Raw genomic sequence first — 26,834 nt, 5'->3', positions numbered from 1 at the left:
GAAGTACGTTTTAGGTTTAACTTATATGGCCTGTTTATATTAAGTCTCCCACAATTCGCCTCAAACAAAGCAGTCATGTCAACATTGCAATTGTGATTTTATCTGCTCTTGAATGTGAGTCAGCGAAAACACAGCCGTACGAATGTGTGGACTCAGACACAACTTCAGACGCCTATGGGAGACTTCACCCAGCTAGATTTGGATTAACTTTCAGGTTGGCCAAGCAGAAACCATAATGATTCTCTGTCTGCCCTTGAAATTATCTCCTCATCACTTACTCACATTGATAAATGTAGTCGTTATTTTTTCTCTCTCCGGCTCACAAGCTCCCTTCCCAGCTTTGAATATTGCCAACGATTAAACAGCAAATGTGATGAATGCATGATGGGAGGTTAAATCAAGCGGTGCGACACATCACTTCATACGCATTTGAATCCTCCATTACAATATTTGCAGACGGGACGGGCGGCTTGTGTACGTTTCTCTGCTGGGTTTTTCTTTTCCACTTTCTTTTAAGGCTGCAACTTCCTGTGGGCACAACACACAATTCCCCACACAAGATGTCAAAACTGATTGGCTTTTTTCAAATCTACTGGCTCGGTAAGCTTGGGAGGATTTACATAATTTACTTCATCTTTGTTCAGTCTTCCTTTGACTCCATACTTCCCTGTTGCCTTCAGCTGTCGAGTAATATTAGCTCGTGAGCTATCAGTGTGTCCCTGCTGCTGATTCGAACCTTCCATTAGCTCATCTTTGTAACGGTAAATGAATTTTATTTATTAGATGACAGCAACACTTTATTTGTATCTCCTGAGACACATTCTTCAAACTGAGTCTGACACATCAAGTCATTGCAGGTTTAACAAAATAACAATATGAATTCAATTTTATCGTTCACTCAAATGTTGCTATAGCAACAACACACAGACTACCACATTTAAATGTGCCTTTTGACTGGATACTTCAGGTTAAGTGAAGATCTGGAAATGAAAATATAGACAAATACACATTGGAAAAGGAAGACATTTTGTATCATCGATTGGAAAATGGGTTTGTATTTATGAAGAGTCGTGTGTCATGAGTAAGACAAGTTATAACTGAGCTTGAAAAAGTATCATTTGAAAGGAAACTGATTAGAGGTCAATACAACAAAATACATTTGAAAAATATATGTCAGTTTTTCATCCATTCCGTCAGTTGGTTTGGAAGCCAGTCAGATGACATCTAACTTTTTATGAAACTAACCTATCGAGGACAATTTTCATCGGATGAGTCAGCTGTCAATAATACAGGTGATTTGTCATTTCATAGATTGCTGGAATAAACAAATAAAAAGGTTCCTATTACATCGAATGACAAATTATCCCATTCAGTAATCAGAGTCTACTCGTGTAATAATGGAAAAATAAATTGTGTTGTTCAATATTGGCATTTGTGCAATTAAGGCTACAATGGCTTATACATGCTTACTAGAAAGTCAACCACGCCCCTTATTATGAAAACTCAGGAAGTCTGATGAATGTAAATATCAGAAGAGAAATATTAAAAACAGTAAGGGTAAAAATGACTGCGCTATACAGTGTTATAGTAAAATTAGTGTTTTCCAATGCTGTAAAAAATGTGTTTGTGTTTAGGTGTTTATATGACCCTGTCTTTCTGTAGCCAGCCTCAAGTGGAAACTTGATGAACTGCAGCTTTTTTACTACCATCAAGGAGTGGTGGCGCTTCTTGTAGCTCGACCAAAACCACTGTACTTCTCCGCTCCTTGCTGCCTTTTTATTCGATAGCTCAGATCATTAAAAACTCGGATACAAACATTTTGTTCTCTTGTTGCTGAACGCATTTCCACAATGACTTCTCAAAACTTAATGATGCCTGTTGGTTTAGACTCAATCTTTCTGTACTAGTTGTAGAGTATTCAATAAACTATATTTTTAGTTTCACAAGACAACTTTGAATGTTGTCAAAATGCAAGGAAAGCTAAAGGAAATTGATTAATCTTATGAAGTCCTCTGTGACATGAAGTTTTGGGACTGGATTTCTAAATTGAATGACATCACTACCCTCTGACAGGCTGCTCTTCAACCTGGACTGGAGTCACTGAAAACTTCAAGATCTGTACATGTTCATGAAGCCAGTTACTTCTTCCAAGTGCATGTAAAAAAAAAAGCCCCCAAAAAATGAATGACCATTAAATATGGAAACTTTTCAAAGGCCAATCCAAAAATGAATGACTTCTTAAACTTCAACTCTTAATGCGAGACAATGTAAAAAAATGAAGCCCCATCAGCATGTGATGAAGTGCTCCTGGTGTTCCATCACATCAGCTGTCTGCCAAACATTAATACTGAATACATTACAAATGACTGACATGCTAGATTACTTTCCCTCCTAATGAGTCCTGATGGTAAATCAGACGCTATCAGCCGAGCTGATGATAGATGGCGCGGAGCGGTCCGAGCCTTGAATGAGGCCTAAAGGTCATAAATATTCTGTGTTTATCTGGATCCCATGCGTGTAACGCTATCTCATCTATCAAATGAGCATCTCTTTCAGCCTCTATGGGTGGGTAGCCATTGTAATCGTTGCTCACTGTCTCCCTATCCAGGTGTATCTCCGCTCACTCCATCACTCTTTGTCTTTTGAGGGCCCCCTCCTCACTCCGGTATTCATCACTCTTACAGTAGCGGCTGCTCGCCCCGGTGAGATAGATGCTTAGGGATGGATCATTAAACAGCGACTTAGTCTGCTGGACGTCGCAAAAAAAGAGATGAGTGCTCCGTAAGAATGTTAATGCCTTATCATTGTTTATCCGCCTCCAGAGGGAAGTCCAGCTGTTGCTTGAGTAGTGATCGTGCACTTATGTTGATTTCTGTTGAGGATAGTGACAAACTTATTTTCCTAGCCTTTAACAAAAGTCAAAAGAAGACTAAGGTATTACAGGTATGACTTTGGTTTCGTGGCATTTTTTACGTTTGCATTTTTCAACTATAGCACAAAATCTATATATATATATATTTGTAGTCAGAAAGTATTACTTTCTCCACTCACAGTGACAATCTGAAAGTCAAATAAGTTCTCTCTCTCGCAGTGGATGGCATATCAAGTTCAGCAATTGTCATTCTAAGCTTGCAGTTTATCTCAAAATCAATATCTTATTATCAAGCCTCATCAGCCTCACTCTCGATACTCCGATGCCAGCTTCTGTTTCTGCCAGAGTGGTGCCAGCAGAGGCTTTAGCAGGTACGCCTTGTCAGTTCTGACACTCGGAAATGTGTCTGCGTTATTCAAATGGTTTGTATTTAATATTTTAATTATAGAGTGTCATATACTCACTTAGGAAAGTGTTATCACGCCTTGAGATTAAAAGTTTAACGCACTGATGATAGCTGTTCCTCTTTTCAAGATGATAATAGTAGAGCTCTTGGTTAGCTATCAGGAACATTTCTCCACCTATCTTATTGTTTGCTATGTCCTCAAAAAGGCAAGATTAAAACTTTACCAAGGTAGGACAGGGATCCCCAGAATTTTATTTACACCACGCACTGGTTTAATTCAGCCATTGTTTCAATGGACAGACCTTTAGATTGAAACAACAAAGCTAAAACTAAGAAGGACCATCAAAAAACAAGGTTAAATGCATGAAAAATACATTTCAACTTGGAATCAGCAGAACTTCTAGGCTAGTTCTATGCAACAACATTTTCCCATATAGTGTCGGTCTTGCCAATTTTCGATAGATTACAGATTTATATTTTGAGTCAACTTGACAAAAACATGCTTTTCAACATGTTAAGAGTCACATGCTAGTGTATCATTTTTCAAAATTTCATTCCATCAGCCATTAATAATCAATGCAACCCATGTTACAAATGTCTACCCGGGTTGGTTGGGAGCACCGCTGTAGGAGGTTTATTTTTTAGAGACACAGCTCAAACTCCTGTGCTAGATAAGAAAATGGGATTTAATTTTCAAAGGAAGTCCTTGAGGCCAGAGAGCCTGTCACCTGCTCCGGTGATAGATAGCGGACCCCCTATTATTAGCATCCCCAGTCCTAGGGAAGGATTTTATGCCTTTCCAGAGTCATTTGTTGATTAATTAATCAGGTAATGTACCTTATCTGGGTGGTAAGAAGACCCTGTTGACCTCTTCATGATTCTTTTTACAGCCACAAATGAAGGTGATCAAAGTGCATCTGGAGGATTACAAACTCACATCTACGGCCACTCGTTTTAGACATTTCATCTAAAGTAGAATAATCATGAACCAGCTTTCTGAAAAACATTTTCCGCTGCAGTATATGAAACATTATCACATGTTATTCTCTCAGCAGAGGAAAGGTTTACCAGATGTCAAACAGCTCGTCAGTACGAGCAACGGTAAAAACAAATTTAAAACACTCAAACGCTAATTTAAACGGTTTTCAAAGAGAACATTATCGACATTAAGGGCTGTTTGTGCCACAGAAGTCAACGTGAATCACATTTTTCTTTAAAAGTTTACTATTTTTTCACATGACATTGAGTTGTTTTGCTTTATTTATCTTTTCCACATCTCAGTTTTAGAAAGTCTTGCCATTATTTCAATGGACAGACCTTCAGACAAAGATAATATACCAAGACCAGTGTCTGGGGTCACGCGTTATTAAGTATTATTTGTAATTGTTATTCTCCTTCAAAGGTTGTGTTTTGTTTAAGTTTTTTGACAGTGCAACATTTTATTTTTCATTATTTAATAGGTAAGTGTGACCAATAGTCAAATAAAAATGGGACTTTTGTGTGTAATTTTATTTGGTTTATTTGTTTTGTTTTTTAATTTTATTTATTGTTATTAGGATTTGTCTGAATTAATTAATCACAGGATCCAATCTGACACTGGCCCATACACTTGGCAAACTTTCCCTTTTCCATCTTACAAAAAGTTTGTTTTCCTAGTATCTAGTTACTTTAAAAGGAACAGTTAACTTAAAGTACCTGCGTTACTTTCCAAAGAAGTAACTAGTAATGTTTGTAAGTTACTTATTTAAAGTTACTAACAAAACAATGACCAATGACCGACCATAAGAAATAAGGTTAAATAAATGAAAAAATAAGGAATAAAATAATAAAAGAATACATTTACTAAAAATTAATAAAAGAAAAAAAAGACAATCTCAACTGTTACCCATTACTTTCATTGTGTGTCCAATAGTACCCGTTGATATATTTGGGGTGTTGCAATGTAGAAAGACTCTTGATATATATCGCTGAAGATGGTTATTTCCTTTGCTGTCTTACTATCGACTATTGGTCCTTTAATTTTGTCACCTGATGAGCAGTTCAACAATAATTTTCTTACAGTGCATCTTTAAGTATCTCACCCTCATAAATGTCCAGTCCTCGAGTACTGAAGTGACCCCCGATATCTATTATTCAGCATTTAGAAAACAACCGTAGAAACTAATTCTGTTTTATTTGAAAGCGCCTCTCGTTATATAATTTTGCATTGTTTTTTTCTTTCCAGACGTTTTGTTTTCCTTCCACAGCTGGCTCTATTGTGAAATAGCAGGCAATTGTCGCCCCCAGTTTCTCAGTGTGAAAGTTCCTATTTATTTCTTCTTGCTGCGAATTCTTTATCTGATCAGATGTATTCTTGGCATCACGTCTTTTCCTCGAGAGTATTGTTGTGAGCCATGAGCGCAAATAACAGCTCCCGCGCATACGTCGCACATGGCTTTGAGTGTACAGCTGTGAACACTTGAACGCTCTTCTCCATTTCCTCGTCATTTTTTCCTGCACCCATCGCTCCATGCAAACTAGGCTGCGTCGGATTGTTCCCGACACTCGCATCTATATCGCCGGGAAGCTGGATCAGCACTGAAACTGCTTTTAACACGTCTCCTCCTGGGACACAAGAGTACAAATTGATAATGCATCAAATGATGACTGTTCTGTTGTGACATTGCAACTGAAATGATAAGCGTTCTACTTGTGGCTTACTTCTCCACCCTTCTTTAAAGGTTTGGGAAGAATCGCAAAGATGAGAGGCCGGGCGAGAGGATGGAGAGGAAGCCCTCCAAGAAATCGAAGGCGGAGGACATGCAGGCGTCGGAGGAGGAGACTTTACGGATGAAGCTGGAACAAGAGAGGTGAGCGACTGAGATTTGTCGAAAGCTACTGCAGGTTCATGATATGACTTGGAGACCACAACAGTCTTTAAGACCGAAATAAATCATCCAAATCACAGATGTATCTACACTGTAAATGTTTTAAACAGTTTATCATAGCTTGTCATATACAAGTGCCACCTAGAGAATATGAAGTGGATTGATGTTAATGTCCATCGACACTATTGGCAGCACCATTGCCATTGGCTAGTTGATTTACTGTGTACATGGAGCCAGAAGCGTGACTGGATAATGCTTTCTATAAGGCGCACTTAAAACCCTGTAAATTTCTCAAAAAACGCCTTATATATGAACATTACCTGGTGGCTGACTTGTTTACAAACACTTTCATGACTCTGCGCTGACTGAGCCGACACGCCGTGGGCGGGATGACGTCATTGCGTTATTAACAACGCACGTCAAATCATGGCGGACGGCTACGGAGTAAGATTACTGCCACCGTTTTGAGCGAGTGTGTCTCGGTTGTTGTAATCCGGTGCGCCCTATTTAAGAAAACAGTTCTAAAATAGGCCATTCATTGAAAGTGCGCCTTTTAATCCGGTGCGTCTAATAGTGAGGAAAATACGGTACTTAAAGCTCATTCATGCACTGAGTGAGTCCAAGGCCATTGACTTAGGATAAGTCCTAGTTTTTTGTACAGCACCTTGTGACGTTACAAAATGCACTCTAGAATGTTGTACCATTTAAATGATACTTCAAATTAACATTAAAAGGCAACTTTTACTGCATGCGGAACATTCATATTTAAAAAAAAGAAAAACATAAATAAAAAACACGAACTGTGTAAATGTATGTATTTGTTTTTAAACATCTCTATTCATTTTAACATTGGGAAATACAGGAACATCAAGCAATACTTCAAAAGCAATAAAACAATATTCAAACCCATTCCCTCTCTCTCTGGGGAAATAAAAATAAACGATGAAGAGATATGATGTTCAGTTTGGAATAGTTGGAAAGTATCTTAACAACCATATTGAATATAAACAGTTCTGAGAACTTTACTACGAATCTGTTTAAGACAATTGCTTTTATACATGTTCACTTATAGATTGTTTGTGACTTTACTGTTGAGGTTTCCACCGTTACTACGCAGGTATTGAGATGGAGCTCATTGTAACGGCAAAATCAATGTGGCCTAAAATGAGTTTGTCTTGTCTGTCGTTAAGATATGAACAGTTTTGTGTTGCTTTTTGTGTTCCCCCTCAAACATCTTGAGTCCTGGACCTGTGCAGGAGATTAAATAGAGGCATTTGTTTTGTCTTTATTCTTCACCCTCGCTGTCCAGCCCCTGTTTAATTGTCTCACTCCGGGAAACAATCCCGGTGACAGGGTGAATCAGAAGACAGCTTGCTGCCGCCATTGTCCCTCGGCAGCTGAATGAACTCGCGCTCAAGCACTGGCTGGTAATGACGGCTAATTGAATCAAAACAATGGAGTTTGATACCGTTCCTCCCATGGCAGCCGAAGATGATGGATGAATGGATGTAGAAATGCAACAATATGAACCAAAGCAATGTCTCCTCTGCTGAATAGAACATCTGGGAGCCTTTGCTCAAATGGTGTGCCACATGTCAACGCCGGTGTTTGGCTGGAAGGTTCTATCGGTTTTGGGTGTAACGCCGATTGGCTGAAAGCCCAGCGCGTTTACCTCAATCCTGAAGAGACCTTTCGGATTCTCAATGTCTTGTCTTGCTCTCGGATGGACATGCTATGCCTACTAAAGCGTACTTTTACGTCAAATTAAAATAGAAAACATCGACGTCAGCTAAGACCTCGGTACAACTATGAATGTTTAAAATGTATTTTACACATTATTTTTTTTTAATTCAACTCACCATAATGCTTAATCTGCATAAGCCCTGGACTAATTTCTCTTTAACGAGATGGTCCCATATTGACCTGTCGTTTTACTTATTTTCTCTAGTTTACTCGCTTATTTTTGGAGTAAACTTGACTCCAAAAAGTAAGTAAATGTGGTCTTTTTTTCAAAATAAAACACAGAGGGTCCACAGAGATTGTAGTTTGTGTCCACAGACGGTTCCAGCCTGAATTGAGTGTAAGGATGAATGTGTGTTTCTTTGGCTTGACAGACTTGTAAGCAGTGAAGGGTGTCCCACACCTTCCGTTGACAGCTGGCATGTGCCCCAGAGAACCGTAAACCTGTCCGTCAACAGAATTAAGACATGCCTGAGAAATTAATTGAAGCAACTTGAAGGTTTGCTCAATAGAGAAGAGAACAAATGGAGGCTAGTTCAAGGTGCATCCACTAGGTAGAAAAAAAAGTCTCTTGGGAAATATGAGGGGAATATCATGCCATTCACACACATCAGTTTTATTTTCGTATGTGGAGTTATTCTGAACACAGGAGACAAAACAATCCTAATCCTTACGCGATCAGGGGCTGCATGATGGAAATGGAGTTCTTCCGAGAATGGCGATTGGTAATCATGAACCATGCTAGCCCGGGATCCAGGTCCATATATATTATAATCACACGAGTTCAACAGGGCGATGTCTCACGGAACCGGCGTCGTGTTTTCTCTCCCAGCCGTGCTGCTGCCAATGTGTGTTTTTTGATTGCCGACGGTCCGCGGTGTAGGCACACGCTGTGATTGATTGCAATGCTACCATGAAGACAGAACTATTTCAGACTGCGTTCATGAAATTATGGATTGCAGCGGAGCAGACCTCCGAAGCTGGCAGTCAGTCGTCGGCGAGCGTTGGTGTGTGTGTGTGTGTGTCGGTGGGATGGGGCCACGGCCAAACCTCGGGTCCGTTTGACATTAGCCATCATTAATTTAAGCAGACGGTTGTGACAGGAGCTTTTAGTGATTCAAAATAGAAGTCAATGACGAGGTTAGGCAGATTAATTCATAGAAAACGCTGGCCTGTTCTACCCGGCAATACGCCAGAGATGGTTATATATTTGAAACTACAACCTTGATAGGATATCTGTAATTTATGGTTTGGCTTGTTATCCTCGCAGACTCAGACCGTTCATCTCGGAAAAAGGCTTCTCTGGTTTTATTGAAACGGACACAGAGTACGTAAAAACCGTGACTTAATTATCCGAACAGAGATTATTTTGTTCTGCTAAAATGGAGCAGTTCATTGGATCAGTCGGGTTTCAGTCTGACTTTCGAACGCATGTCCAAAGTAGGCCCCGGTGGCCATTTGAAGCCCTTATCATACAGACCACACTCTACATTTCAAAGAAAAATGATAAACATTTAAATGCTAAATGTAGAACCTTAACACCAACTTCTTTATTTTGGTATAATTGGAAATGGAACATTTAGAAACTTTTTTTTTTCAAACAGATCCTCCTATCATTCATTGCAGGACTCAAAGGTGCCACAAATCCTTAATATGTCATATTTTCAGTTATTTGATAATTATAAGATTGATATTTGGGTTTTCACCACAAGTAAAAGTGCTGTGTACCTACTTTAATATGTCACAGGAGAGACACCTGATAAAAGATGTTAAGTAATTATAGTCGCATTATATAATATATAGTTTTATTATTATTATATACATATATTATATAAGTTAAAATAATAAGTTAATTATTTTTTAATAAGAAAACTGAATGTTAGCTTAAATCCTTGTGTTATTTTCATTGTCAAAACAAAATGCTTAAAATGCCTACAAAAATAGTTTTTTTAAGGGTCAAACTGGACAATCACTTCTGCGCCACAATGTTTTATCCAAAATTCCAACGAGATATAAAGAAAATATACTTTATATTTAGGTTTAAACATTGTACATTGTTTTAGAATACTACAGTTTAGTGTGAAGTGCACCAGATTTCGTTTTGACTACTATTGTAGTTATTTAACAGCAAAAAATAACCAAACCTATCATTTTTATTCATATCTTATTAGTTATTCTGATAATGCCTCATGTTTAATCTGAGAAAATGTTCCTTTTTATCACTTTTAAGACCCAATGTTATCAACAATTCATTTTAATCTCCCAAGTTTCAACACATTTTAACAGACCACCAGTACTGATACCACTACTACCTTTTTGATTATTTTTGTCTGAGGATTCTAAATCATACTTTCCTTTCGTTTTCCACATCCATTGATGTCTTGCCCCCAGTTTTTTTTTTTTTTTTTTCTGCTGTGGCAGCTGCTTATGACGTCCCTTCTATCTTATCTGCGGCGCTCTGGCCGCCTGCTAATCAGCATCCAGCACTCAACCGACCACTCCACTCTTGTCTGCTCCCCAGACTACCACAGTGCCAATCACTGCTTTTAATCTGCACGGCTGGTGTTGTTTGACTTCCTGTGGACTCTAAAATCAAAGCTGGACTCTGCGTCTCTCTCTCTCTGTGGTGTAGCCACAACCACACGGCCATGTTTATTTTGTGGATGATCATGAGGGACTTTGTGGGTTTAAAAAAAGGCTTTGTTTTGTGATTTTAAAGATCTTTTATTGAGAACTGGGATGCTAACAAACACGAGTCTTTTTAAGTACAGTTGTCGCCCTTTCTTCTGTGCTTGTCGTCGTTCAATCGCGAAAGAAAAGACGCTTTGCTAATCCTGTTCAGAAGGCCTTATATCAAAGATAAGAATAATAAGCCTTTTCCCTAAAGGCAGATTATTTTTGGTTTCATCATGTCAGTGATGCACTAATGTTAATGGTGAACTATCTTAGCCATATTAGATAGTTTAATGACTAGAAAAATGTATAGCTTCATTAAGCGTTGATACAAAACTTTGCCCCTTAACTTCTTCTAGCTCTAAACTTTGAAAAGATTCCGACAGACTCTTCGGCTTCTATCTACATTTTGAACAATTGAGCCTTTTTGATGAGCAGTCAGGGCTTGAAAAGAAGAGTCTTTTCGAGACAGCCGGAGGAGAAGCTAATACTCTTTTTCATCCGCCAATGTAACAATGCATATTAAAGAGGCCGCTTTTGAAGTTTGTTGACTTTGAAATGAGACTGGAGCGCTGGTGAACTAAATGCAGACAAATATGCGGCGCCGGTGTCAGAAAGCTTTATTGGTCCTATTGAGAAATCTGCCACAGTAGCAATATTAACTTGAAATTGAGTGTCATTCTTCACCGCCGAGACAAAAGGCGTCTTGTAGCAGTGTGACAAACTCATACATATTTGCATTTTCATGAGCCATCCATCGGCCTATTTTTCCTCTCTGGGTTTTATTATTTACATGCAGTATTAGCCCAAATATTTTGTTGACTTTATACCTGCTGTGTATTTGTGTACTTTTTTTTGTGCCATAACTGTTAGTCTACAGTTTGTTTTCCTGTTGTTTTCTTCTTTTTATTCATCCGTTTAACAGGTATCCTCTCTCACAATAAATCAGTCAGTCCTTTACCATAACCAATAGTAAGCAACTAAGAAATAAGGCCTAGAATATTCTCAAATTGAGTCATGGCCACAGTGCATCCGTAGTACCGCCTTAAAAAAATAAATAAAAAAAACTTAATTTTATATCTAATTTTATATTTTATATCTTTTTTTTCGTGATAACACCAGATCCACAGGGAACAACAATTCAACCTCAACCTTTCAATGATTGACTGATTGGTCTTAATGTTGTGACTTACAATCATAACTGTAGGTTTTTCACACGAGTGACTCACGGTTCCATTATATACACAACCTACGCGTCGAGTACATGTGAATGTGTTTTAACAGCTTTAATGTCCCCCCTTCAGAGAAGGAAAGTACAGAAAATAGTGTGACAAGGGGAAAGAGTCATTGCTATGACTCTAGCTTTAACACCGGAACCTACGGAAGCTTGGTAGGTGTGAATAGAACATTAAGTTACAGTAGAAGATGTTATATGCTTATTTTGTTCATTTGAAATGTATAAAATAAGGTGATAAAGTGCCATTTTTTATAAAGTAAACTCCTTTCTTTGTGTTGATGAAACTGTAATAAACCTACCGAGGAAGGAATCAAGCAATATTTTAAAGAAGCTCTATTTCAATACTATTTAAAGCACTATAATATTAATAATAAATGGTAAAAGTTTGAGTATTTTTCAGTGTATTTATACATCACTCAAGCCAGTGTAACATTTGGCGAGTCTGTTCGGTTCATATCGAGGCCACACAAGGTACGCAGGGACGTCCTCACATGGTTGACACATCATTTCCTTACCATCTTGGTCATTCAGTGCTTTGGGAGATGAACTTTTAATACCTGGAACCTCGCACCATTAGACCGTCTAGACGCCAGAATGTCCTCTAGCCAGCAGGAAATATCATTCCACAGCGCTGGCATGACAAGCAAATACAAAAGGGAGTGTGTTGTTTTTCCTCTTCTTCACTGTTACTGGCCATGTCCTGGTTGTATCCTCCGTCTTGTGATCAGTGTAATTAAAGAGAAAATAAAAGACTCGCTGGAGAGCGGTTTGACACGACGGTCGCTCTTTTGATGTAAAACTCGTCTTGTTGCATTAGAGGACCGTTTTTTATGCTCTTGTTCTTGCTATCTGCGACGAGGAGCGTGAAGAAGAAGGGCCGGTAATTGGGGCTGTGCAGTAATAATGTGTTCAGTGTGGGCCGTGCTTTCCTCAATGTTAACATGCTGGGCCATTAAATACCTAATAGAGGATACATGGCACTGCAAATGGTTGGTCTTCTGAGGAGGCCATTGGAAATGAGTTGCTCCTTGTTGGGCACACACTTCTTTAATATAAAGTTTTGTATGTAAAAACAGTTTGTTTCAGTGATAAACTAGAGGAAGATGACTATTTCTTCAAGAGGATATATAGAGAGAGTCTGTGAACAACCAAGAATTTGAATGTGAAAGCAGTTCTGTGTTTGCATTTGAACGAAGCAATTCTACCAACACTTGCAAAAACATTCACTGTCCAGTTCTGAGATTACCATCATGTAATAATTGCCATAAGTCAATACAAGCTCATTGACATCACTCATGTTGAGGGAAAATAAAAGCTAGTTCCTGCTGAAGGTCAAAATCTCATAGCCAATGTGGAAATCGCAGTTCCTCTAACTTCCACTAGAGGCTGGTTGCAGAAAGACCTGTGCTGTGTCTGAGATTGCACACTTCTCTAAGTGCACTGCTTTATAATATGCTGTAAGACAGTGCATTTACTTGCGCAATGCACAAATTTCCACATGGTATATCGTCTCAAATTAAACTCTGCTGCTACGCACTTACCGGAAGTGACTGGTCAGCTTCTTCTTTTACTACTTTTTAATGCTGATTGAAACTTTTCGCCAATCGTAACAAGAAGTTAATTTGTATATAATGTTGTTATTATTGTTGTTGTGTTGGTTTGTGGTAATATTAGTGTTTTCTTGAGACATTTACGGCGGTATCTGCTCCGAAGATGTGTCGTCAGTGACGTAGCTTCTGTTTAGCGTCATCGACGTCACTAAGATGCCGCGGCCCTTAAAGGTGGAAAAGGGTGTCCATCGATTCACGATCATTTTTCTGGTCATTTGAGTCACAATTACACTCAGACTTTTAATGAATAAAATAAAGAACATGGTTTAGAAAAAAACATCTTGGGTCTAAAACACACCCAAACTCATGACCAGAGTCAGGCTAAGTCTTCATTTTCAAGAGAGTTTGCATCATTTCTGTCCACTGGCTAATCTGTCCACCCCTACTCTGTGTGGAGCTCACAAACTTCAGATGAGTCTTAGCTTTTTTTTTTCCTCTGAATAACTTTCCCACATATTTTAAACATCTAGGAACCATCACCATTAATACTTGTTCCACAATCTTTCACGAAGGCAAATATACAGCAAAGTCACGATTTAAATAACATATATGATATTTTACTGTCGCTGAGCCAAAATATGTAAAGGCCTAGATTTAATGTAAAGCCACGTCTTCTATTGTTACTGAAATTGAGTCTGACTGGTTAGTTAGGGTTAAATATGATCCGTACTGAACAACCCAGCCCTCGAGAGAAGCGTAGTAAGGTAACTAGGGTTATTTAAGACATCAATATTTTCCCACTACTTTCATATACTTTCCCTACTTTATATATATTCATAGTTTATCATCATCATCATCATTGTGGCCGTACAACATTGCTACTATCACCACTTTGTTTTTAAGTAAACATGCATTACTTAAAAAACAGACTCTGGATCTTTTCTTCTTTATAATAGCCTTTACTTAATCAAATAATTTGCCTTATCAATGTCAGATGAGCGCTGTCTGGCCTGGAATAAAAGTCGCCTTTGTGTCGCCAGAGAAGCTAAGGACGTTATGTCATCCCAAATATCAATATCTCAGTTTTTATGAATCCGATTATTCTGTTAAATGCCAGAGGGGTTTTCGACGCCCACGGTGGTGGGGGGCGGGGGGGTATTTCCGTAAAAAACGGTGGCAAGATCTCCTTCCTGGCAGGGCTGTGACATCACCCGGCCAGACGGCAGGTGAATTGACTTCTGGGAGTTGTCTTTTAATTCCTCGCCTCTCTCTCCACTGTTATATTGCGATGATGCAAAAAGACTAAATCAAAAACACGCACAATTTCGTCAGCGTCTCGTTCATGTCGCAAAAAGGACATTTTTAATTAGCTGAAAATTAACAATGCACTTGACGCGTTGGATTCAGGAATTGGGTTAATCCCGCTCCGGTGAACGTTTACAGTGTGAAACAAGATTACGGATATTGTAACAGACGTCGGAAGTCAACATGGTTAGATTTGTATGTCAATCATCTGTGAGCGGCAGTTGGAGAAAGGGAGGGGTCGAAGGTCAGTTATGACCTCAGGTGATTGAGATGTGTGGCAGCAGTGACTTGGTGTGGTGTGTACGACGTGGGTTCCGACCCAGGAGGGGAGGCTAGAGAGGCACCATGACTCAGAGTTGTGGACCGGGAACCCATGAGTGTTCCTCTGGTCTGGGAGCTTTGAGAGGAGCTCTTGTGTAGGAGTTGATCCTGGGAGAGAGACGCTCATGAAGGGTCAGTGGAGGCACTGAGTTGATGCTGGCCTCATGCATTCTTCAGCCTGATAAGATCAAGACAAACATACGCTCCCTTTTTGGGAAGCCGTGGGAGCGTCTTTTTGATTGTTTGTGTTAATATATACTTTATTGAGTTGTTTAATGACTACGTGGCGTTTTTTTCTTATTTAATGTTGGACTTTAATTGACACTGAGATGAAGAAAATAAACGTGAAAATGTGCATTAGTAAAATGTATATGTTTACAGCTGCTGAATTACATACATATTGTGATTTGTATATATTTATTTTAAATGTTTATTTTCTATCCTCTTTTTAAGTTGTAATAATCAGTACATTTAAAAAAAGTAATTTAATTATTATGTATATTTCATTACCACCAATGTTTTACTTGTATAGTGTGGCATTGTTCATTGTCATCATTTTATTCATCTTATTGTTTATTTATTTTATTATTTTCTTGTTATTATTTTTTAAACATGTTTTTATATTATTAATTGTATTGTATCGTTTTAATGATTTTTATTAGATGTATTTAATTTATAACTGTTTGTGATAGTATTCTTAATACATGTACTGTGTGTCTTAATATATTGTGTTAGCATTTCTAGGTAAGTTATTTGTTTTGTTTACTGCTTTGACTACTCAATTGTCCCCAATGTGAAAATAATAAAGGTGTATCAATCAATCAATCAGTGTTAGAGAATAAAGATTATCACATCAATTGTAGTCATGTATATAGCCTTGATTATTAGTAAACTGGAATGAAAAAATAAAAAAACAACCCACATTCAACTGCAGAAAAAGCCTAATTTCACAGTAAAAACCCAGTAAAAATCCACAAAACATTAAAGAAGGAAATACAGTAAGTTTTGAAGCTGAATAACATCTAAACAAGAACTTTATTCTTGTGGCATGTTGAGTCTGGGAACCCTGGTTTAAAAGATCCATTGAGAAGTAAACTCTTATGTTCACTATGGTCAAAAAACAGTATTTCTTTCGTTTAGATTACATTCAGATTAATGTATTTATTTTCCTACATTTTTCATCCTCAGAATCCAGGCCAAGACACGAGAGCTGCGGGAGAAACAGGCGAAAGAGAGAGAATACGCCGAGATCCAAGACTTCGTCAGCCACACCACTCTGAGTTCGGACGAAGAGCACCCGTACGCCGGCATCGGGTCCTTCGAGTCGTCGGTGGACGGCAGTAGCGTGGAGGCCTACGCCACCAGCCACCACTACCACCTTCCTCAGCCTCCCCAGAGCCCGCCGCTGCCCAGCAGTCCACCCGTGGAGGCCGTGTACGCCCAAGTCAACAAGCCTCGCAACGGGCGACCGGCAGCTGCTGCAGACAGGTGAGGGGTTTGTGAAGGCACACGACACTGTGTGTCTCTTTGTGTCTTTTGCTCTCAGCCAAGTTCATTTACACTTCATCAAAAATGCATCAGCCCGGTTGTGATTGTATTTGCTCACTTTTATTTGTCATGGATGGCGACAGCGGCGTTCACACAGCGTTATCGCCGCCTGCTCCCTAAAGGCAAACTCCACAGCGAAGGTGAAAGACAACGAGCGCCTATCAGTAATTCGCTGTGTTCGAATTTAATTTCCGACTGTGTTTTGGCTGCTATCACGGGATCACTCGTCCACACTGACTCACACAAACCCTTTTTTTCATGGCTATTTCAGTTAACTGGTACATAACTTAGCTTCACACTGGATTAAAAAATACATATTTCAATATTTTATATGACTCTCTACATCGAAAGCTGCTGCAGAAGAAGAAATTAATGCAGTTACATCCATTATTTATGCTTTTGTTTATCCTAGTTTGACAGTCCCTACATGATGTTGTGTAAACATGACAGAAAAGATCATATTTGTATTATATTTAAGGGTTATAATGTAGCTTAAGCTTGTTTATTTGCACAAAGCGTAACTGATCATGTTTTTTTTAGTTAAAAATGTACAGAAGTTGAAACCTTCTCAATTGAATCTCATGTTATTCTCACATTAATGTCAAAATTCAAACTTTTGTATTTCATTATTCTAACTCTGAATTCATAATTCACACTTTGGTGATTTAGTTACTGATGATGTAGGACAACATAACCCCTTCAGTGCCAGAAGATGAGATTTTGTTTATGATGTCACTTCCTGCTTTTATAACTGGGTTTTTTAAAAACATTCTTTGATGGAACTTTCAAATAAAGGATTCGAGAGCAATTTATATCACAGCTGAAAACGAACGTGGAAAACAAAAAAAACATTTATCATAGTTATTAAAGGGGTTCCAAAGTAAGGCAACTGCATAGAGTAGAATTTTGGAAAGCTGTTCATCTGCCATCAAAGAGGCTTCATAAAAAAATTGCATTTCATTGATACACATTGTATTTGTTAGTTGAGTTTAAAGTAGGAAATCAGTGATACATCTTTTTTTCTTACTAGCCTTAATAATCTTCCATAAAATGGGCAATCTTAGATCAGGAATGGTGTTAAGGATCTGTCACTGAGTTGCGTATCTATTGTTGAAGCTGGTAATGAATAAGGGTTTGTTTGTTTTTTATTTAATTCCAATGGAAGGTTCAATTCCCTCTCAGGGCAAGTGCCCCTTTTTCCATATACTTCCTAGTAAGAGAGAAATACAGTGTTTTCAGTGGGGTTAAGATAATTTTCTATTGTTAATATTTCAATGAAAAGCGACACATACTGATGGGTACAATAGAGTCCAAGATCTATTTAAACTTATTTACACTTAAATCCACACATTAGTTTCCCTTTTAAAAAAAGAACTTTCCCTGAAGTTTTCATACCAATATTTATAATGGAGAAATGTAAATGTATAGATCCGGGGAGCTCACATTTCAATTCACACTGTGTTGTTCAGGTTATTCAAAGTGTTTCTTCACCTTCATGGCTTTACACCTGCGATAGAATTGGTAGCCAAGTGTTAATTTGAACACAAGCTTATATTGAGCTCAGATGCAGGCTATAGGCATTCATACTTCAGGACGGAATTACATTTCCTGTCTGGGATTAGCTGATTTGAGTGCTGTGATTTGATTTGAAATATGCATTGCATGTTCAGCGCTGCATTATTTCTTTCCCTTTTTTTTTTTTGGTTTGGTTTTGCACCTCTTGCTGATTTGCATATCTTGTGTATGCCAGACTGGCTCAGCGCCTGTAATATTTGTTTGCTGCCTTTGAGATATAATAACATGTGCGTTTTGTTATTCGGCTCCAGGGCTTTCTATTTACGCTTTGCAAAAAGGAGCTTGAAACATATTCAGATTCAATAGTCACGTCACTTGCCTATCATAACAAACAAACAGTCATTTGCATTTCCAAATTAAATGTAATGGAACTTTCCCCGTCAACAAGAAAGCAGCGGCAGAGCACAATTTTCACTCAATTCTTTCTTCTCAGCAGAATTGATCTTGGAACTTTTCTACAGAACCAATTTGGATTGGGTCAATTAAGGGTTAAAACAGATGTTTTTACAGCCTCGTTTTGGATATAATGGCCAAAAAAACACCTGCTGTTCGATCTTCAACAGTAAAAACATGAACTAAGGAGAAGGTCAAACGCCAGGAAACAGACAATGTTGATCAAAGAACGCCTCCTCATTCCTGCCTGTCACTGAGTCGTCACTATGAAAGAAGAAAACGAGCTGAACTTAACCTCGACCTGGATACAGTTTCTGCCGTCAGAGGAGGGTCCTCTGAGAAATCTCTCTCTCTCAAAGTGAACACAGAGAAATAGTCTTTAGATTTCTTCTTTGTCTGTTGACAAAGTAGTGAAGCATCAATTGTACAAATTCACTGGAACTATTTAGACTTTTTATTTGTTCAGGCTTTTCCTTGATTCTCTGGAACTCCTGTTGTGTTATCATTTTTATCTTGCCCTTTAAAGTATATATTTTATTGAATATTGTTTTGATTGTTTAAGCGCTTTGTGACCCTGGTCTGGAAAAGCGCTATATAAATAAAAAATACTTACTTACTTACTTACTTATTAGAGGCAGAAACTGTGAGCTATAGTTCAGTCATTATGTGTTTGAGTAAAATATTTAGGAAGGTTTACTAACGTGGGGAAATGAGTGGACTTTAATCGATCAATGTTGTTTTCTTAACCTTCCCTCATCACAAGGGAAGATGAATGGATACGATACGAATGTCATGGCCAGTAAATCTTTATATAGACCGTGTTTATGAGGTAAAAGATGTGAGCCTCAACTCTTTTACTACTACATTTACTATAAACAGGTGGCACGGGTTTATTGTGATTTAACTGTAAAAGAACCTGCTCTGAGTGGATGTTTAATTTTTCCAAGTTCATTTTTAATATACGTCTGTTATTTAAGTCTAAGTTGTATCTGTCTGTGAAATAACAGTTTTAATCGAACGACAAGCAAACTTGTATTTCAGCTGGTATGAGTGATTGAAACTTTTAAACATAGTCACAGTAATGTAAATGTGAATCAGTTTATTTTCCAATTTCAGTATCAGGTGTTTTGATAGCTGGTGCGATAGGACATACAAATAAAAGATTCTTAGTGAGACCTGAACTATCCAACTAGGTGTATAACCCCTTATCCAGATTCAAATCTACTAATCTTATCGTCTAGCTCCCTCTCGTTGAACTCAGCTTTGTGTGCATGAGATATCATTTTTAACTTAATCATGGGAAAAGTCTTGCATTGAGAAACTTTTTTTTTTACACATTAATCGTTCGAGAGCTAGTAACCAGAAAATGGAGGGAAAAGTTGACACATATGCCGATAAATCCAGTCTGGGATTTGCTGGTTCCACTACAAAGGTGCCGTGTGCTACATTAACATCCACAAATCTCCAATTTCTCGGCTCTAAAATGATGTAAAATCTGATAAACTCCTGCTACGATTCGAAAAATTCACATTTCAAATGTCCGCGGAGACATAACAGTATCAAGGTTTTAATTCAATGTTTTTCTTGCATGCTTGAATGTTACCACTCTCATTTACTTCAAAGTCCCGTGGCTCTCTTACTCCCAATATACAGTCAAAGAAGAAGTCTCTCCGAGATCCACTTAACTAATTAGAGACACTTAGGGGGCCGTCCGGTAGAGGGACGGTCCTTTTAGTCGAGGTTGAGCCGCTTGTTACTGTAATTTTTTCGTGTTACATCCTTGACTTCGTTTTAGGGCCTGATCTGTGTTCACTCCTGAGACATGGAGGCTTTTAAGCAGCACTCTTGTTTATCCACTGCAGGTTCTATAAAGAGGCAGCAGCTGGATAAATAGGGGTGTACGTCTCTCTCTAATAGGCCTTTGGTAATGGAGCCCTAATGAAAAGGTCACGGTGACTGTAAAGCCAGAGTGAGTCAGACGTGAGCCTGTAAACTCAGCAGTACCAAGACCCCTGGTCTCTGTGTGCGTCAAGAGATCTCACTCCTTCTGCCGCATCGCTTTTTATACGGCGGTCGAATGGAATCGAGGTACAAAAAGAAGCCTATTTGTCAGTCTGCTGTCCACCTCCACTTTATAGACCCTGGTGTTTACACAGCTCTGCCATGCTCTTTAAAAAGCTAATAGAATTTCAGTTGTGATTTTGAATTTTATTGTGGAAATGTTTTATTAAGCCAATGTAAATATCAGTTTTCACCATAAAGTCGCATTTCTCCGTGGCCTGCTTTTAAGAGTGGCCAGTAAAGGTCGGGTGACAGGTAAACGGTTTCTCAGCATGTACCCAGTGAAGTTTTTATGACCGTTTAGCCTCAAATTCTTTAAAGACAAGAAATTAACTGTCTTTAAAGAGTCTGCACTGCAAGTCAGCCTCGTCATTATGGAGCGATATTCCTCATTCTCGATAGTCACAATGTTCTTTTGGACCTTTTCTCATTTACCTCAACCTTAAACCTCATTGGTTGTCTTCTTCCTCTCGTTTTTCCTTGTATCTAAGTAAGTAATTATTTGTAAAGATCTTTCTCAGACCAGGGTCACAAAGCGCTTTAGCAATCAAAAACAATACACTGTTTAAAAAAAATGCTAAAAAGGCCAAAACTCATAAAACAAACACAACAGCCCCAATAAATGTAATAAAAAGCTCAAATTAAAAGGTCTTAACATGTTTCTTGTAGGAGTCAGTAGATCCATCAAACTCAGAGGGAGAGGAAGATCGTTCCAAAGCTTAGGAGCAACAGTCTGAATCCTCTGGTCCTGAACCGTGTTCAGGAACCATCAGTAGATTCTGATCCACAGACCTCAGAGCCCGAGCTGGGGTGTAAGGCTGGATCAGATCACTGTTGTAAGGTCTGACCATGAATAGATCTGACGGAAAGAACCAGATTTTTAAAATTGATCCTGATCGGGTAAATGTAAGTTCTTCTAATAGAGCAGGTCAGGATTCTCACTGCAGAGTTTTGTATCTGCAGGCGAGAAAGCTCCTTCTTGTTTAGACAAGATCTGAATCTTCGAATACTTTTTCTTGGCCTCCCTAACCGACACAAAAAACAACCCTATAAGAAATAACCCAATAGTGTCAAACTTCTTGGATTTTGCTTGGAAACATTTCTTCTCCAGAGATGTCAACTGATTTCTTTTTCCATCAATAATAGTTTTAAGGCCAATGTTTTTCTTTATTTTCGTGAACTGCTTTTCCTTAAAATAAAAGTTTTAGTTATGTTGGAAGTGTTTAATTAAAATTTCAAGTTATCTACTTGTAAATGTATGTATTCTTTATGTTCAACATATCTTTGGTATCTTAGTGTATAACAGGAATATATATAGAAATAGAAAGTGTCGTCGTAAATGCAATATAATCTTACAGATACAGTGTATTTTTGGAGTTTTTATACCAGCTTTGAGAATGCTTTGTAAAATAGAGTGACCCCATTTCCAACCGTCAACTGACAAGTCAACCTCTCCACCTGCCAGGGGACTGCGAGGTTCAGGTGACGGGAGTCGGCTGGCGTGTTTACGCCCGACAACCTGACAGGTGGAGGCTCGGAGGGATCCATGGGAAGCAAGCGTGCAAACAAAGCATTGCTTTTGAAACTGCAAAGTGATTGACTGCTGCTCCCATTACCAGCGCCGGAGTACGCCTCCAAGCATGGGTGCAAAATAGTCGTGGAGGCGCTGGCAGGAAGGGTTGTTGTCGGGTGTTGTCGGGGCAGAGCCCTTGAAGTCTCCTCCAACTCCAGCTAAACAATGCAGACGGAGCGAAGAGACACAGACACATTAAGACACATGTGATTTAAAGTGGGTCAAAATAACAACACTTTTATTTGTGTTTACTGTGGGGATCACTGTGAGTTGTTACTGCCAGGTGATGCAAGCGAGCAGGTACTATTCCAACTCTATAAATCACAGGCTTTAAACTCTAGCCAACCAATCCTAAATAGCCAAGAACTTTATATACTTATAGCCATCGTGAACTAGTTCAAAGTTCAGTTCACCCACTTCAAATGATTTAATTCAATACAAGATTAGTGCCCTTAAAATGAACTAGTTAATAGTTCTATTTCATCTATATTTTGCTACGAGCTATTATTGTTTTTAAAGTATTGCCTCAGACCATATATAACAGCAGATGGAAGTTATTCCATATGTGTCTGATTTCATTCTCGTATCAGAATCGGAAAAAACATTTATTGTCATTTTTGTAAAAACGAAACAGGAACTATATGAGGTGTTGCAGAATATAATATAATTAATTAAATAAATGAATAAAAAGATTTGAATAAGTGGGGTTCGCTGCCGGTTTGTTTCCGGGGAGGGACGGATCCAACTTTTGACCTTTCTGTGTAGAGTTTTTATGTTCTCCCTGTTTTGCGTTCGTTAACTCTGAGTACTCCAGTTTCCTCCCAGAGTAACCAAAACAATACAGAGGTTGATTTGGAACTTGGGGAAATTATCCTTAAGTATAAGTGTGTATGTGAATGGTTGTCTGCCTTTGAATGCCCTGTGACAGGCTGGCATCCATTCCAGGTTGTCCCCCGCCTTAGGCCCGATGAAACTGGGAAAGGCTCGCCACCACGGAGGATAAGCGGTAAAAAAAATGAACACAGTGGGCATATTAACAGCTGAAGTGATTATGATCTAGACATCCAATTTTGGGATGGCAGACTTGTACAGTTCATAATAGAAAATGTTGGCCACATTGAATTTGCAAAAGGGCGCAAAATGGCCCAAGCATCTACGCCTCACCAACATTATCGAAATTTCTGTTGTAACTTCCTGAAATGACCCTGAGATTGTTGGTACCCTGGATAATCGATTCCCATCATCATTATTATTAATGTTGTTGTAACGGTGTGATCCGGCTCCAGCGTGTTTCGCTCTTAACAGACCAGTGAACGACTCCATCACTGATGAAGATTGCCGGCTCCAATCAGACGATCACTCCCTCAATTCCACCGCAAACATTTTTGTTCTCCACCGCCTCTCATTTAGTGTCTGCAATTAAGTCTGCAATCAACAATCAATCTCCGTGATTTCTTTATTGTCCATGGTTTCATTAAGACACAATCAAAGCCCGATAAACAACACTTTCTGACTGCAACATCTGCAACTTTGATTAAATCCCACCTCTCAATAATTCATCTGTAAACAAATGAATCTCGTAAAACGCCCGTGTGAAGACTTTAATAACTGCTTGTGAGTCTCTAATAACAACCCGTGTTTCTCTCAGGGGACTTGAATTGATATGTCTTGCATCCACCAACGTTTTTTGCTGTAATGAGACTCGTGCGAGGCTAAATAATTTCATTGCAACTCCTTGTCACTAACTGAGTTATTTGCGTTTTTTCGTGCTTTATGTTTTCCCGGGATGTCGTTGTGGATCCAAAATGAACGTGAAGTGCTTGATTTCATTGCCCCTTTAAATGTTTGCTATTATCACAGTCTTGATTATACGATGATTTTGTTTTTATGTTCACAAACTTAAATACTGAGATGGATATTCATGAGAGACACTTCATCAGTCCAGAGACAATCTTATGTTCATGACAATGATTCCAACAAGAAGGTCATTGAATTTTAACCGATTCTTTCTTTGAAAAGAAAAAGTTTCTATAGAATGTTTCATGCACAAGCCGTTGAAGAAAAACTTGAATACGCCTATTTACTAGTGATGGTCTGATGAAGCTTCATGAAGCAGTGTCATTATTTTCAGAGTCCACTAGATGGCGGTCTCTGCACTATTTTCATTTCTTTTGTACAACTGTTCTAATGAAACATCTTTTATGAACGATTAGTGCAACCTATTGACCTCTAAACAACGTGACACTGCTTCATGAAGCTTCATCAGACCATTACTAGTACATTTACTAGTAACTAAAAATAAAATGATTAAATACATTACATTGTAAAAGAGATCTTAGAAATAGAGGTTTTTTTTAACAAACATGTATGTATTAATTGATGGTGTTTCCAAAAGAAAAATATATAAAGATTTAAAAAAAATTTACTCAGAAATTTGTGGTGCAATATTGAAAAAAGGAGATTAACAAAAAGAAACAAAAAATATTAGATACAATGTCAGGAGTTATGTCTCCAAGTATATCTTTTTTTATTCAAAGTGTGTTTCACGTTCTAGTCCTTATACCAATTTTAAGTATGTGTTCCTTGTGTACTGTATGTACAGAGGGAATTCATGTTCAAAACGATTAAGATACATACAGGTCACCAAACCAAATAAATAAAGTAAAATAAAAATTTTAATATTTTTTAAATGGGGAAACAAAATTGATGAAGCTTCATGAAGCAGTGTCATTATTATCGGAGTCCACTAGATGGCGGTCTCTGCACTATTTTCCTTTGTTTTCAACAACTGTTCTAATGAAACATCAGTTTAGACAGGTAGCGCCACCTACTGACCTCTCAACAACATGACACTGTTTAATGAAGCTTCATCAGCCTGTCACTAGAAAGAAGGTACTCTGCAGCACTAAAATGAACAAATTAACTGAGTGAAAACCAAGTTCTTATTTTAAAAATTGTTTCATTACTACATTAAAATAATAATATCCACAAGTGAAGCAGAGTACTCAGATTTCATCTTATGGCGATGCCTTCAAGGACGCCTCAGTTTTCCGGGACACAGATTGCAAGGTTCTGATTACGAGCACCAAAATAAATCTGGAAACTTGTTGGCACAACAGATATATATCTTTTCTTTTCTTTCCTGGAATCAGGGCTGAAGCATGTGACCGACATCGACAGGGACTTTCTGCCCTTTTCCTCCGGCCCACTCTGCTCCGGCTTGATAATGCCGGGATGGCTAACGCACCAAAATGCACATCACTGTTATCACAGAGATTTTTACACTGATAGCAATATGTGTCTCGCAGGCAAAGCAAGGGAATTACTTCCATGGCCTGTTTTCCTCTCTTTTTTTTTCCCCCCAACCTCTCACTTTGGATTGGGCCCTCTGGGATGGATGTGATGAGTCGGAGTACACAGAAGACAATTTATTCTCCGTTCGAAGCATTACATTCATTTAAGAAAGCAAACAGCCTGAGAGGAGGTGAAGAGAGGAAGAGAGGTGGAGAGAAAGTGCGGGAGCAGTCGACGTTGAACACCTTTCAACTCCACCATCGAACTGATCAACATTTTTTTTGGGGGGGGGGGGTTAGAAATCCTGCAAATGGGAACTTGCATGTCGCGTCTAATGACTTTTCATGAGGAGATGGAGGGAAATGAGAGCGGCGGAGACGAGGAAAAAGGCGCCGGATGAATACGAAAATTGAGGATGGCTTATGGTTGGAGGACGCTGGTGTTACCTCGCGTGTTAATCAGAACCTGAGGGCTTCTCATTGCTGGCAATCAGCTGCTGCAAAACAGGCAGTTAATCCCCCTCGACACCCTCCTGAAGGCTGCTGATGTCTTACACCATCGCCGGCTGAGCCGTGCCAAGGAGATATTAATAAGAAAGACAAGCTTTTTTCCTGGGCATGGAATGTTTTTCCTCCACTGTTGGGAGAGAATCGGAGCGTTTGTTTTGAGCGGCACTCTGAGAATATGTTGTTGAAACCTTTCTATCGCCAAATGATCGACGCGATTTGTAACTGATCGCAAGGTTTCCCGGTTCTCTCTGAAAAACTAGCTCAGACTTGGAGCCGGAAATGTTGCCTGGAGACAGACAAACTAAACATTGTGTGTTCCGTACTTACCGAGATTTCAAAGCTGTATAGTGAGTATTTCAAACATGTCGTTTTTATATTGAAAATAAGAAAAACAAGGAACATGAAGTGTTGCTGTTTCATGTCATAACAGAGGCAGTTAATGTAGACTGGTATGGGTGAGGGATTAGGTAAACATTTAAAGAGCGCATAAGTCTGCCAAGCAGCTCATTTCCACCCATGTTGTAACCAATTATACATTAGGGACTTCCTGCTTTTCTATTGACTCCTAAGTTCGACCCATGAAATTAATTATTTAAGCATTTCAACCTTTTAAATAATTATTAAAAATAAAACAATAAATAAATATAATTAAGATATACATTTTTTCAATTTTGGCCCCTTTTCTAGGCATGGCCAAGCCAAGAATTTTGGAAAAGTTGAAGGATTAAAAGGTTGATCAGACTTGGAAATCAAAGGGATCACCCCTACATTTACCTATACTATAATGCCTTAAAAATAATGTATATATATATCAATCCTGACCTGTCATAGAAAGTAACAGAAAATATTGTAAGACATAAGTGTTGATGCTTTTTACTAAATACTGAAAATGAACATTCGTTATCATAGG

General features: G+C 38.5%; 1 protein-coding gene across 3 annotated transcripts in view; it reads left to right on the top strand.

Moving 5' to 3' along the window:
- LOC148081772 (partitioning defective 3 homolog) overlaps nt 1-26,834 on the top strand; it is a 367,916-nt gene that overhangs the window by 272,147 nt on the left and 68,935 nt on the right. For all 3 annotated transcript variants that reach the window (XM_087788810.1, XM_087788809.1, XM_087788808.1), the window contains 2 exons: nt 5,999-6,127; nt 16,160-16,459. In XM_087788810.1, the coding sequence (XP_087644936.1) occupies nt 5,999-6,127; nt 16,160-16,459 (429 nt within the window). The remainder of the gene's footprint in view (nt 1-5,998; nt 6,128-16,159; nt 16,460-26,834) is intronic.

The sequence above is a fragment of the Callionymus lyra genome, chromosome 4, assembly GCF_982586985.1.
Source record: "Callionymus lyra chromosome 4, fCalLyr1.hap1.1, whole genome shotgun sequence".
NCBI lineage: Eukaryota > Metazoa > Chordata > Actinopteri > Syngnathiformes > Callionymidae > Callionymus > Callionymus lyra.
The sequence above is the reverse complement of the archived record's forward strand: the minus strand, read 5'-3'. Positions and strand labels throughout refer to the sequence as shown.